This window comes from Pocillopora verrucosa, chromosome 4, assembly GCF_036669915.1.
Source record: "Pocillopora verrucosa isolate sample1 chromosome 4, ASM3666991v2, whole genome shotgun sequence".
NCBI lineage: Eukaryota > Metazoa > Cnidaria > Anthozoa > Scleractinia > Pocilloporidae > Pocillopora > Pocillopora verrucosa.
In genome coordinates this window covers 9,089,361-9,104,011 of record NC_089315.1, presented here as the reverse complement: position 1 = coordinate 9,104,011, position 14,651 = coordinate 9,089,361, and the positions used below count along the sequence as shown (strand labels likewise).

The following is a 14,651-nucleotide window of genomic DNA, read 5'->3' as shown; positions in this document are numbered from 1 at the left end:
TTGTACCTTACTACTATACAAGGAATTTTTGTTTTTCATGAGGCAGTTTTACCAATATGTATAAAACTACCTCCTGGATATCGTTGCAGTCAGAAAGGTATGGGAGATCTATGATAGGACATTTATGTCTGTGCCATCTTGCAAACTTGCAAATTGTCATGGAAGCCTGATGAAACACTGAATCTCACTCAGAAGATAGAAGCTATTCGCCATCCATTTCAAAACACCATATTATTTTTCATACCCATTTAAAAACACGCAAATTGGTTGAATTACATCACTTCAGATCCGGAGGGATCCGAAGTGGGATCCGAAGTGATGTCAAACCAAACTCTTCACGCTCCCTCGCAGTCATGATCCATCATTTAGTAAAGTAATCGGCGCAGGCGCATTACAAACGGTTTACGTAATCGGTTGGCAGTACGTATTGCTCACGTAGGTTTCATGCATATATGATACCTCAGCAAAATCTCCATGCAACGGCTGTAAATAACTTTGGAGCAGCGACAGTACTCGAGTTATCTATCCATAAGTTTAAAATAATATTGGCTGTAGAATTTGCACTTAAGGAGGTAAGTTTTTGTGCAATTCTGATAAACTGCTGCTTCGCCTAACCACCAGAAAATTTTTGCGTACGCTTGATGATGAAATTTACGATGTAAACTTCCATCAATGACGAAAAATCCCTTAACAGCTGACCTAAATCCTCTTGAAATTGTATTCTGTAGATCTGTGTGTGCATGACGACTGTGGTCTGCTTATCTACGCAGCGGCATCATGAAAGCAGCGAAGATCATTTGTTGTTTGGTAGGTGATCACAATTAAAGTTGCAAATCAGCATAATATTATTAGTACAGTATTTCTAAAAAAAGTTTCGGAACGCGCAGGAAAATGATTGAAAATGGAGTAATTTGATTTATCGTCACACGCCCTTTACGCGCTTTCTGTTAGCTTAGTAAAGTAAAATCGGAATCTATAGCTGCTTTACAGATTTTTTTCATAACTTATCTCGCTAACGACTATGTCGCAGTAAGTTTCATCGCGAGGGTTTCACTCAGAAGCTCACGCACCCTTCATTGATCAAGATTTCTATTACAGTCTTCCAGAGAAACGAAAAAAAAATTCTCAGAACCTGGACTCATGTAGTGTGCTGTGCGAAGGTTTTTTCTTCAAAATAATGTCATCATGAATTGAAAGTGTATTTCCTACTTATTTTCAACCAGTTTCTTGACAACATGTTCTGAAACTTTTTTTTTACGTTACTTTTTCTCCTGTCTTCGAGTTAATGTTAAATTTGTCGCACATAAAACGCCAAATTGCGAATGCTGTCATAACCGTGCTTACTTGAGTAACAGTTATATCTACATTATTGTGCCCTAAGTTTTAGTTGTGCTTGATTTTTTATTTTACATTTTTGGGAACACGGTTGGGAAAATCTGTTAAAAATGGGTACGTATGTGTACATGCATACATACATATACTTTTTGTTGAGGCAGGTCAGTCTGAGGCAACCCCAAGGACAGGTCTGGACCTGCTGTAAAACTTAAAAATAACTTAAAATTTACATCTTTAAAATGACATGGAGTTAAGACTTTGGTTGGAATAGACCTGTAATCATTTCTGATAGCAATGACATGGTTGTTGATGTTTCTCTTTCCATATAATTTCTGAGAAGTAATAACCTCTGCTTGTGTACATGTGCTTGTGTGTTAATAAATTAAGTTCTTAATAAAGTTAAAAAACTGTTTTGCAGTTGGCTGTTGTTTTATATGAAGCATTTGGGAATATTCAAAAACGTCGAAAGCCAGGACCTGATGAAATAGAACGAGTAATAAATGCTACTTATTCCATTTTCTGGAAATGTACTATGTTAAAATGCCCAATGGGGCATGGAGCAACTGTGCCTTGTGCTTCTAGTGTCTCAATTAGCACACCAATAAAATGTATCCCTTGTATTGGTGGGGTAAATTTCTCAGACAGTCATGATTACACCACTTGCAAAAGTTGCCAAAACTGTGACAAACATGAGAAAAAGTCTGGAGAGTGTACCCCTGAATCAGATACCACAAAGTGTCTAGGAACATGTCACAAGGGCTTCTATATGGATAAGATATCTGGTGGATGTCATCCATGCAGTGACTGCTGCGGGCAAGATAAAAAACATCATGAAGAACAGTGTGAAAATTCTAATCTTCCATGGAGCATGCAGTGTAGAGAAAACAATTTTGAGTGCCCTGAACAAGACACCAAGGACACCACAGGCAAGAGTCAACACAAAGGGGGTCTTGAGTCCTCAACAATTGTGGGTATTGTACTTGGTCCAGTTTGCTTTGTGTTGGTTGTTGGTGTGATCTTCTTCGTATATCGCTTCAGATCAGGTTCTAATTGTTTGAGTTCCCCTACTTTGGATATGTCTTTTCATAGCTCAGAAGACCACTTCCAAAATTCTGAATTTGACCCTGAGCTGGGCACAGGGAAGAGGGAAATTCATTTTGCAGGTAAATTCTATTACTTAATATTTGTTGATAATTTACTTTACTCTGACTGTCTATTAAATCAACCAGCTGATGTTAACGTGTTACTATATAAGCAGGAGAGAATTGTTGTTACTTTTTTATGTAATAATATATCTACTAAATATGTGTATTTATCATTCTTTTACAATTTTATTCCTTTCTGAAGATTTTAAGTCTACATTTCAAAATTTATGTTGTTCAGAGACTACAGGGAGTACTCCTAAGATAGGAAAGAAGCCATTTTACCAACGGATGCAATCTGTTCCAGTTGAAACCCTGCAAGAGCCAGTTAAGAAAATTCCTAGGTCACATTCACACCCAGGAGCTCTTCCTAAACTCATCCAGAAACCTAAAGAAGAATCAGATCTTGGGCAAAGCCCTTCTCAACCATTCAGGAGTCCAAGGACCCACAAATATTTTAAACAAGGATATAGTAAGTTAAAATGTCTCATTATGATAATGATATCATCCTGTGACTTCAAGTGACTTGAATTTTGATTTGAGGTTGAAACTATTACAATAGCCTAATATTCTGTTTTGAATCATAACATCTACTACATTGATATAGCCCATCCTGTCCCCAGATGTTTTTTCAAAGAGACTTATGGCTGAGACTGCTTGAAAACTATAGTCACATATTTCATTACTGGTGTTCTTAAACAGTGTCTTTCTCCAAAATTTCTGACATTCCCCAATTATGAATAAAAAAATAAGAATCCCTAAAAATCATGCATGTTGTTAACCCTTTAAGCACATCACTTCATGTTTTTTTTCTTGGGGGAGAAAGGTTGATGAATGATATGTACCTTGTAATGCATGCAAGTGAAGCCACTGTTCCTTCCAAGAAACTGACGCATCAAGAAACTGTTTCCTATGATAACATTAGCAATTATGATATTTCTATACAGATCGTTTGCCAACTAGTGCACAGTATGGACATGATGTGGAAGGCACCCCAAAGATTTCTCTGCAATCTATTGATATTGGAGAGCAACAATCAAGTAAGCCACAGAAAATTGGATTTTTTATTTCTGTTGGACTGTTGTCATGAATATATACAATAAAAATGTTTTGACTTGTTGATGACTGCAAATAAAAGAAAAACCTTGCAGGTGAATTGCTACTGAAATAAATTGAAGAAAATGAAGGAAACAATATTAAGAATTAGGGATTTGACAGAGTTCAAATGATAATTATTTTAGTTCTTTCTGATTACTTCCTTTTTAAGGAACAAAGAACCCATCTAGGATTTATGAACTCCCAACTTGTTGCTTTGTAGCGCAGTTGGGATTATGGCACTTAATAGCCAGTATCTGGGAAGACCAGGTTCATTTTATTGGCAGGGAACTATTGAACTGTTATGTAACTTTTTCTTCTTACATGTGTCAAAAACTAAGACCTAAGTCCTACAAACTAGGAACAACTAAGACTTAAGATCGTGAAAACTAAGACCTGGAAACCTTATCAATAAATTGCCTTTGACTCTATTTGATGCTTAGAACAAATTTTTAAAAAATTGCCTACTTCATACAATTTCTTACAAGATTGCATGATATTCTCAATTTCACTGCCAATTAGCAAAAGTATTGGAATTAGATAAGTCATCGTTGGTGACTCATCAGAATATTCTAACCTAGTTAACCAACCAGAAGTGCTGATTCACCAAAGTTAAATAGGGGTCAAAGCAATTGAAAAATAATTTTGCTCAGGAACTTCACTCAAAGCTCATTTAATGAATGTTCACAAATGGTTATGTCTTTCTTAGTTTTCAAAGTCTTAGTTTTAAAGGTCTTTAATTTTTCGACATCCTAGTTTTAGAGGTCTTCAAGTTTTTGAGGTCTTATTTTTCAAGGTGTGAGGTCTTTAAGGTCTTAGGTCCAACTTTTTGAAGACACCCTTTTGAATTTATGTGATTTTTCAATATATGGATCTTGCCAACATACAGCTAACATTAAGGCCCTCACTGCATGTCAATGGGTTGGATTTTACAAAATAAATTTTTAAGTATGATATAATTTTGTTTGAACAACCCTAACAAGGTGGTCTACTTTTAATTAAACTCTAATTATCCTGCAAATGTCACTTCAAGATAATAAATTTCATGTGCAGATTGGACTTCATTATTTACTAATATAAATATCATTATTTTTTATTTGTTACAGGACTTGATAAACAATCCACATCCACATCCACCTCAACAACAGGGCTCTTTGACCAAACTGCCACTGTAAGTGCCCCTAAGGCACGGGTTTATCCCTTGTTTTGATTTAGTAATCGTTTAATTAATAATCTGTAAAAGTCACACTAGGTGCCTCGTCACGCGTTCCGTAAGTGGTATCGCATTTCCAAACAGAACGGATCTATTGTGCAATTCAATAATTCGATCGATTTCGCAAGCACTCGTGGTTTAATAGAAAGAAATTGTCTGTCGTTTTTATCGAAGGAAGGAAAGGTCTTTTTTGTGTCAACTCTCGCCAGATCCGGCAACAATGTAAGTTTAATTTACCTCGAGTGTTTCTATAGCTAATTTCTTGTCCCTAATTTTGTGAATCAATTATTTTTAGCTTCACGGTCAAATACGACATTTAATAAAGGAGGCGTTCCATGAAAGAAATTGGGGCGATATTTGTTGTGTCGATCAGTGAGATTCGTACGGTCCAGCTAGCGGCGATCAAGCGTCGCTATAGTGAAGATTGGAGGAATTCAAGATATTAGCGGGAGTTTGTCGACTGCATACAATAGCCATGGCGCAGGCAAATCCTACGATGGAAGAAGTCACGAGCGAACAGAACGAAGACCATCAAGTCGGCGTTGAAACGACTGAAAGGGACAGAAGAGAAAGAATCCCTACCGAAAAGGGCGAGTCACTTCGCCTGGAAAGGCTTGTTGAGGAGCGAAAGGCCGCAGGAGTCGCTCTGAGGAGGCAGATAACGAAGGTAAACTCTTTACTCGAATCGATAAAAGAATTAGACGCAAGAGTCCTAGAGCAAGAGCGTGACAGTCTAGACTTGTGTAGGGATAGGATGAATGACGCTCATCACAATTATTACAAGGAATTGCATGACACTAAGGAAGCAGATGAAGCGTACGAGTGGTTTGATATTCGGGATCGCGAACATTTCCAATGTCGCATTAGAATTAACGAAGCCTTGCTTAGTGTGGAAAGACAAACAAGCGATAAAATGTCTCTGGTTTCGTCAAAATTATCCAAGCGTTCTTCCTCCTCTTCAGTAAGATCTAGAAGAGCAAAGGCAGCGGCCAAGGCAGCGTGTCTTCAATTAGAAATGGACTTTCTAGAAAGGGAAGCAGAGTATAAGAAGCTAGTAATGCAAAAGGAGTTAGCTAAGGCAAAGGCTGAGGAAGAAACCATGCGCAAAATCGAAGAAGAAGAAAGGCAGGAGGATTTCCCCCAGATCCCGAAGCATGAAACACCAATTCTAGACGTCAAACCCAAGCTATCGCCCAAAGAGGAACCTAGTGAAACGAAACCTTTGCAAGATAACGGGATCTTAAACCCAAAGGCTCCGTCCTTTGAACCCCCAAATGGCCCAGTTGTACGCCAAGGCACGCAAGCTGGTGAATCACCATCACGTGAATCAAAGCCGGAGATTTCCGACAGAACAGACGAGTTAACCTCGGTGGTGAAGCTTGTCGCCGAACAACAAAGAATGAGTCTGCTCCCAGCACAGCAGCCCCCGGTTTTCTCTGGAAACCACTTCGATTACGCAGCATTCATCAGTGCCTTCGAAAGTTTAATAGAGTGCCGAGTGAGCGATCCAAAGCAGAGGCTCTATTATTTAAACCAGTTCACATCTGGGGACGCTAAGGAATCAATTCAAGGCTTCATTAACCTCGACTCTCCAGATTCCTATGATAAGGCTAGAAAGGTATTAAAGGAAAGATTCGGCCATCCTTATCGCGTTGCACAGGCCTACAAGGATAAGCTGAACGCTTGGCCTCCTATGAAAGAAGGGGACGGCGCGCGTTTGCAACAGTTTGCTGATTTCCTGGTGCTTTGCGAACAAGCCATGAATACGTTAAAATACATGGAAGGCCTTAACTCCGAGGACACTCTTAGAAGGATAACAGCAAAGCTGCCAAGTAACATGGGAGTGAAATGGTGCCGTTTTGCCAATAAGATGTTAAAATCAGAAGAAAGACTTTCTACGTTTCATGACGTTGTCAAATTTGTAACACAAGAAGCAGCCTTGGCAACCGACCCAGTATTCTCACCTGAAGCCCTCAAGGAAGCAAGGAAAGATGAGTTCACTAGCAGTTGCAGCAGTGACAACAACACCAACAGGAACACAACCTGGCGAAACAATGGAAGAAAAGGCAAGAGTACAAGTAGCTTCTTGACAAGTGCCACACCTCACGATGATCAACTGCCACCAGGTTCTTCATGTCCATTCTGCAACAGTCAGCATCACGATCTGGAGAAGTGCTCAAGTTTCAAGAAGAAGACTGTTAAAGAAAGAAGAGCATTTATCCAAGAAGCTAGAATATGTTTCGGTTGTCTCTGCCACGGCCACATGTCAAGAAGATGTCGAAACCGGAAGGTGTGTAAGACATGTAGTATGCCCCACCCGACCATCCTTCATGATGAAAGCAAAATTTCTCCCAAGCAAGGTAGTGAAGACCAAGCAAGAGTAGTTCAGGCAGCTGAAGCAACTAGCAGCTGTACAAGTACCTGTAATGCTACTGGAGTCACCGATGCCATCACAAACTCTATGATTGTTCCGGTTCGAATGTACCACCAAGACAACCTCGAAAGACAAGTTGTAATTTATGCGCTGCTCGACCCAGCTAGTAACGGAACTTTCGTTAAGGAAAGCATACTCGAAGAACTGCAAGTTAATGGAGTCGAGACTCAATTGAAGCTAAACACAATGCATGGTTCAGAAGTAGTTCCTACTCGTAGAGTGAGCGGTCTTATCGTGGAAAGAATGGATAGAGCGGTCTACATCAAGCTTCCCAAGACGTACTCAAGGAACGAAATACCATCGAGAAGAAACGAGATCCCAAGGCCAGAGTCGGCAGCAAAATGGCCACACCTAAGTCATTTAGCCAACAAGATTTACCCGTACCAAAACGATCTGCAAGTGGGACTTTTGATCGGCTCAAACTGTCCAAACGCCATAAAGCCGAAGCAGGTCATTCCTGGTAGAAGCAGCGATCCTTATGCCATCCGTACCCTCCTTGGTTGGGGCATCATTGGTCCAGTGACAGGAAGTACAACCACAGAAGATTCGGATGTCTTATGTCACAGAGTTGCAGTGAAGGAGATCGGTAGCGAAGAATTACCTTCCCATAGTTTTGTTGTTGAGACACACGTAAAAGAGATCATCTCTCCAGAAGCAGTTAAGAGAATGTTCGAGCGAGATTTCAATGAAGGGAAGCACGCGGCTCAACAAACCCTTTCCATGGATGATCGAAGATTCATGGCAAAGGTTAAAGAAGGAATTACCCATCGTTCAGATGGACACTATGAACTGCCATTGCCACTACGAAATGAATCGTTAGCCCTGCCGAATAACGAGAAGCTTGCAGTCCATCGCCTCCAGCAGTTGAAACTGAGATTTCGAAGAGATGAGAAATACAAAGAAGACTACACGGCATTCATGAATGACATGATTAAGAAGGGATATGCTGAGAAGATACCAAAGGACGAAGTTAGGAAAGATGGAAAGACATGGTACCTTCCTCACCATGGTGTCTTCCACCCTCAGAAGCCGGACAAGATCCGCGTAGTCTTCGATTGCTCCGCGGAGTACAAAGGGGAGGCTCTTAACAAGCATCTTCTCCAAGGCCCAGATCTTACCAACAAGCTTGTTGGAGTGCTATCGAGGTTCAGAAGGGAGCCAGTTGCCTTCATGGCAGATATAGAAGCAATGTTTCTGCAGGTCCACGTCACTGAACATTGTAGAGATCTGTTACGCTTCTTGTGGTGGGAGGATGGCGATGTAAACAAGGAGCCCACGTTATACCGGATGACCGTTCATCTCTTTGGAGCTGGTTCGTCTCCTGGTTGTTGTAACTTTGCGCTAAAGAAGACCGCTGATGACCATGAGCAAGAGCTTGGCTTCGAACCAGCCGAGTTCCTGAGGAAAGATTTCTACGTTGACGACGGTCTGAAATCTGTACCTTCTACAAGTCAAGCAAAGGAGCTCATACGCAAGACTAAAGAGATGTGTCGGCGCGGAGGATTTAACCTGCATAAATTTACAAGCAACAAAAGAGAAGTTATCGAGTCCATACCAGTGGAAGATCGTGCGAAAGGCATAAAGGAGCTGAATCTCGAGAAGGATGAACTGCCTATGGAAAGAGCGCTTGGTGTGAGTTGGTGTATTGAGTCAGACGCTTTCAAGTTCCGGATCGTGATGCAAGATCGCCCTTTAACGCGAAGAGGAATTCTGTCCACTGTTAGCAGTGTGTACGATCCGTTGGGGTTTCTGGCACCTCTAATCTTGACAGGAAAAGGCCTTCTGCAAGATCTGTGCAGAGGTAAAGTGGAATGGGACGACCCTATCCCCGAGAACATAAGATCACGTTGGCTGAAATGGAGGGATGAGTTACACCACTTAGAAGATCTCTCCGTTCGAAGATGCTTTAAACCAGAAGGTTTCGGAACGGTGATATCAACACAGCTTCATCACTTCTCAGACGCAAGCACGACTGGGTATGGCCAGTGTTCATACGTTCGTTTGGTAGACGACAAAGGCCAGATCCACTGTTCCCTGATTATGGGCAAAGCAAGAGTAGCTCCTTTAAAGATGGTCACCATACCACGTCTGGAACTCACAGCAGCTGTGGTGTCAGTGAGGGTCAGCGAGATGCTCCGTCAGGAGCTCCAGTATGAAAGTGTAGAAGAAATCTTCTGGACTGACAGTAAAGTCGTGTTGGGCTACATAAAGAACGACTCGAAGAGGTTCCACGTGTTCGTAGCCAACCGTGTTCAACAAATAAGGGACCAAACCTCACCTAGCCAATGGAGACACGTCGAAACGAAGTGTAACCCAGCCGATGATGCATCGCGTGGTATCACTGCCAAGGAACTCGTTGAAAGTTCAAGATGGATTTCAGGGCCAGAGTTCCTTTGGACGCCCGAAGACCAGTGGCCACAACCCCTCGAGGCTCAAGACCTCGTTACGCCATCAGACGATCCAGAGGTGAAGAATTTGACTTCTTATGCAACAAGTACGCAAGAGCCATGGAACCTTGTTGAGAGTTTAAACTACTTCTCGGACTGGCATAGGGCGTGTAGAGCCGTTGCTATCTGTCTACGCTACAAGCAAAAACTCCGTCAACTGGCGTCCTCCAAGAAAGAAAGTTGTGCTAAACCAACAAAACGTCAGCAAAGGCCTGCCCTGACAGTGGAAGAGATTTTATCAGCTGAAAGGGAAATCTTCAAAGCAGCCCAGAGGGTCGCCTTTTCAGGGGAGATGGGTCTGTTAAAGCCGTTTCAAGAAGGACAAGATAGATCATCCGCGCAGCAGAAGAAGAGAGCCATGAAGGCGACGAGCTCGTTGTACCGCCTCGACCCATTCATTGACCATGATGGAGTGCTACGAGTTGGTGGTCGGATCCAACGAGGCAATTTTACAGATGAAACAAAGTTCCCAGTCATCCTTCCGAGAAAGGGCCACGTTACAGGTCTGATCATTAAGCACTACCATGAGAAGGTTCAACATCAAGGTCGTGGAATGTCCTTAAACGAGATCCGAGCCAATGGATTCTGGGTTATCGGCGGAACATCAGCTGTAGCCTCCAAAATTGCAAATTGTGTCACCTGCCGGAAGTTACGAGGTGCAGTCCAGGAGCAGAAAATGTCCGACCTTCCGGAGGATCGTCTGGAACCGGCACCCCCCTTCACCTACTGCGCTGTCGACTACTGTGGACCATGGTATATTAAGGAGGGGCGCAAGGAGGTAAAGAAGTATGTTGCCCTCTTCACGTGCATGGCATCAAGAGCCGTACATCTTGAAGTCTCGAACTCCTTGGAGACTGACTCGTTCCTCAACGCCCTGCGTCGTTTCATCTGCAGAAGGGGTCCTGTACGTCAGCTGCGCAGTGATCAAGGAACGAATTTCATCGGAGCAAAACGAGAGCTCCGCGAAGCGTTGCAGTCTATGGATCAAGGCAAGATCAGCACTGAGATGTTGAAAGAGAATTGTGATTGGATAACCTTTAAGATGAATTTCCCATCAGCCAGCCATGCAGGAGGAGTATGGGAGCGCCAAATCAGGACCATTCGCAGTGTACTATCAGCCCTCCTGGAGAAGAGTGCAAGTTGCCTGGACGGAGAGTCCTTTCACACGCTGATTTGTGAAACCGAAGCGATCGTGAACAGCCGTCCCCTGACAGTGGATAATCTAAGCGATCCAGGGTCACTATCTCCACTGACGCCAAATCATATCCTCACAATGAAAGCAAAGCCAGTTCTACCTCCGCCTGGCGTGTTTCAAAGAGAAGACCTGTACTCAAGGAAACGTTGGCGACGAGTCCAGCATTTATCATGCGAATTCTGGGACCGTTGGAGGAAGGAATTTCTTCATAGCTTACAAGAGAGGTCCAAGTGGACGAGACCACGCCGTAACATGCAAGTTGGCGACGTAGTTATCGTTAAAGACGACAACAAGGCGAGGAATCGGTGGAGCCTTGCTCGTGTGATAGAAACGTACCCCAACAAGGCCGATGGACTGGTGCGTAGTGTCAAGGTAGCGATTGGAGACCCTGATATCTCCAGCACTGGAAAGAGAGTGCACCCCCCATCAGTTTTGGAAAGACCCATTCAAAAGCTTGTCCTGCTGCTGCCAAGAGAGGAAAGACTGGGATTCCCGCATGGGGAGCCATTCAACGAACACATTCAAAAGGAGGACTAGACACGGACATATCAGTGAACTCTGAACTTGTTACTTTAATTATGTTTCGTTTTGTTTGAAATACGGTGATTTCAAGGGGAGCCATGTAAGTGCCCCTAAGGCACGGGTTTATCCCTTGTTTTGATTTAGTAATCGTTTAATTAATAATCTGTAAAAGTCACACTAGGTGCCTCGTCACGCGTTCCGTAAGTGGTATCGCATTTCCAAACAGAACGGATCTATTGTGCAATTCAATAATTCGATCGATTTCGCAAGCACTCGTGGTTTAATAGAAAGAAATTGTCTGTCGTTTTTATCGAAGGAAGGAAAGGTCTTTTTTGTGTCAACTCTCGCCAGATCCGGCAACAATGTAAGTTTAATTTACCTCGAGTGTTTCTATAGCTAATTTCTTGTCCCTAATTTTGTGAATCAATTATTTTTAGCTTCACGGTCAAATACGACATTTAATAAAGGAGGCGTTCCATGAAAGAAATTGGGGCGATATTTGTTGTGTCGATCAGTGAGATTCGTACGGTCCAGCTAGCGGCGATCAAGCGTCGCTATAGCCACTTTCCCCAAAATTTCTGACATTCCCCAAGACTTCCTGAAGTCTTTGCTCAGAAAAAAAGTTGCCACAATACGTTACCAGTTTTACTACAAGATTTGTCAGAAACTGGATGTTTTGCAGAATATAAGTTGGAGTGATTATCGCCTGCTTGGGGAAAAAGTTGGTGTGGACAAAGATGCCATCTTGTGGCTAAAACAGATGGGTAATCAAACAGAGGAAATCTTACGGCACTTTGACTCAAAGAGAGAAAACTGTGTGGAAAGATTTAAAACCATTCTTGAAGAAATGGGACGAGATGATGTTATTACAGTAATCGAGAACTGGATTCTGTTTGAGTGGCAAGAATATGTAAGGTCTCAGACCGTTAGGCCTCAGATGTATGTGTAACTTCTATTTGGCTCTAAAGAGTGATTTAGTAGAAATATAGATATTTTCTTCAATGATTGCAAAAACATTTAAGAAACAAGCTTTCTATACTCATGGTTCCTGAAATTTGAAAAAAGAGGTCTGGATGAATTTGTAGTAAATCAAAATATTTTAGGAACACTTAAACCTTTTTGACCAATTATAATAGAGATCAGGACACACCACCCAATTGAAAAAACACAAAACAATGTTTTATCTGTGGCTTAACAGTCCATTTATCTTATATCTGATTGACTGTTTCTTCAGTAAACATCCATTTCTAGAAACCCTTTTCATGTGTGAAGTCTCCATTGAGGACTCAGAATTTTTTTGCCTTTTTTGCAACTTATAATTGCAGATTGAAGTTCCTAGCAATAAATTGGAAAATGTGCATACATTTGTAAGTTTTATGTTACTTGTGGCCTTATAGGTTTAGGTTTGTTGAAGCTACAGAAAATTTTTGGGAATCATTTCCATAATTCTGTGATATATTGTATTCAGATTTCTGAGCAGCCATCATTTTTATCATGTGATGTTTATAACGCAAACTGCCAGTAGTTGGTATCAGTTGAATTTTTCTTTTGTCTCTAATTGTTTTTTCACCTGTACAGGTCAACTAAAAATTGTAGGATGCAATAAAGGTGGCAAAGAGGTATTCTTAGCTTGCATGAAAACCTGCTTGATATGTTAATTTTTACAATCAGCCTTTTAAAACAGTGTGTTAGTTTAAAACCAATGTTACTTCTCAAATCACTATTGGAAAGTTAATTTGTTCTTCACTTTGTTTTTACTGAAAGGCCAAAGAATTTTTCTTTTTGCCATTATGTCTCTACAAAAGGAGCAGTAAATTCTTGCAATTAACTGTATAGTTTTATGTAATATGAGATATTTTTCTCTTTATGCACAGATGTCTCACTTAACCCTTTAACTCCCATGAGTGACCAAGACATAATTTCTCCTTCAAATGTCTATACTGTATCAACCAATTAAGTGATGAGAATAAAGAAAAAGATCAATTGGGGATAATAAGTTGATCTAATACTAAATTCTCTGAACTTACATTATTAGAATTGTATGGTTGACAGTAAGGAGAATTACATATTTGATCTGGGAGTTAAAGGGTTAGAGTGTGAGTGATTAATCAAAATTGGGTCAGCTTTTTTATGTGCACTTATCATCAGAAAAGTAGTAAAATGATAAAAAGATTTAAAATTTCAAACTGTACAAAGTAGCTAGGCTTTCCAAGAAATATAGTATTCAAACATATTGTATTTAAAATGAAGTGTGACTATTTGCAGGTAATAATTTTTTCTTATTTTTATTTAAGAAGCACTTTTTTACTAAAAATTTTATGTAGTATGGATATTTAAGAGCTTTAACAATTATAATTATTTTTGTAGCTAATATAACTTTACAAGGAAAATAACTTAATGAGAAAAAAATGATGATGCCAGATAGAACAATTTTCGTTTTTTGCGACGCAGGTATACGTTTAAAAGAACCACCTTGGAGTTTTCATAGTCAGAAAGTGCAAGGAGATCTAGGATTGTGCGTGGCGTTTTCTTTCCGTCTCCATCTTTCAAACATCTTCCCATCAAATTAAGCAAGATTATTTTTTTAAAAAAAGATGTAATATCTGGCATCAGCTGAGTTATATCCCTTGTGTTTGCCAAGTAAATAATTTCATATGTTCAGATTCAAAATCTTGGAACATTATTTGTACCTATTTTTTCTTTTGAAATTGTTCAAAACATTTGCAATTCAAATTTATGGTGTAACTGTAACAGTAATTTACGTGCAGCTCATTTGTACAGAAACTTATGATAAAGATTATAGGAACCAGTCAAGTATTCAAAATGTATCCGGTTGGTCTCTTATGAATGGAAGTTAACGTCGAACCCTTTCTTTTGACAACTGACTCCCTCTAGTAACAACATAGCTTACAACTTTGGTTATAAGGGTTTGAAATTTTTACCTTTGTGAATTGCATACCCCTTCACATTCTTACTGGGCTAAAGTCACAGTTGTTGTGCAAGAAATAAAGCCTCACTCCTTCTCCGAAGAGGGAAAGGATGATCAAAGACCAGACTAAGAAAAGGGCAGAAACCAATGTCGCATCCTCATGAAAAGCGAAGTTTGCATTCTTAGCAATATAAAAAAGTGTATGGGGTGGCTGAGATTTATTTTGAACTGAAATCGTATTTTTCTTTACCAATTTTCCAACCAGCAGATTTTCTAACAGAAGCCTACGACATGTGAAACGTGAACCCCACCCGCGACCAAAGATCCGTAGAGCCGTAG

The 14,651-nt window shown here is 40.7% G+C and overlaps 2 protein-coding genes across 3 annotated transcripts; both read left to right on the top strand.

The window, feature by feature from the left end:
• Positions 1 to 432: 432 nt before the first annotated feature.
• On the top strand, positions 433 to 14,201 carry LOC131795618 (uncharacterized). Its single transcript, XM_066165836.1, has 7 exons — positions 433 to 572; positions 729 to 807; positions 1,754 to 2,498; positions 2,719 to 2,949; positions 3,425 to 3,517; positions 4,679 to 4,743; positions 11,949 to 14,201. The coding sequence occupies exons 2-7, from the start codon at positions 778 to 780 to the stop codon at positions 12,330 to 12,332; spliced, it is 1,548 nt and encodes a 515-aa protein (XP_066021933.1). The 5' UTR covers positions 433 to 572; positions 729 to 777; the 3' UTR covers positions 12,333 to 14,201.
• On the top strand, positions 4,750 to 11,940 carry LOC131779464 (uncharacterized). 2 transcript variants are annotated; one of them, XR_010717272.1, is made up of 2 exons: positions 4,750 to 11,747; positions 11,821 to 11,934. XR_010717272.1 is itself a non-coding variant. In XM_066165835.1 (2 exons), the coding sequence occupies exon 2, from the start codon at positions 5,261 to 5,263 to the stop codon at positions 11,396 to 11,398; it is 6,138 nt and encodes a 2,045-aa protein (XP_066021932.1). In that variant the 5' UTR covers positions 4,750 to 5,007; positions 5,081 to 5,260; the 3' UTR covers positions 11,399 to 11,940. The 2 variants fall into 2 exon arrangements, 1 of the variants encoding a protein (XP_066021932.1); XM_066165835.1 differs by having other exon boundaries at positions 4,750 to 5,007; positions 5,081 to 11,940.
• Positions 14,202 to 14,651: the final 450 nt, after the last annotated feature.

What these genes read in the sequence shown, in the direction of transcription:
- LOC131795618 (XM_066165836.1), top strand. Translation starts at nt 778, where the DNA reads ATGAAAGCAGCGAAGATCATTTGTTGTTTG. An exon ending in GAGGGAAATTCATTTTGCAG is followed by an intron (nt 2,499 to 2,718) that starts GTAAATTCTATT and finishes TATGTTGTTCAG; the next exon opens with AGACTACAGGGAGTACTCCT. An exon ending in TATTGGAGAGCAACAATCAA is followed by an intron (nt 3,518 to 4,678) that starts GTAAGCCACAGA and finishes TATTTGTTACAG; the next exon opens with GACTTGATAAACAATCCACA.
- LOC131779464 (XM_066165835.1), top strand. Translation starts at nt 5,261, where the DNA reads ATGGCGCAGGCAAATCCTACGATGGAAGAAGTCACGAGCGAACAGAAC.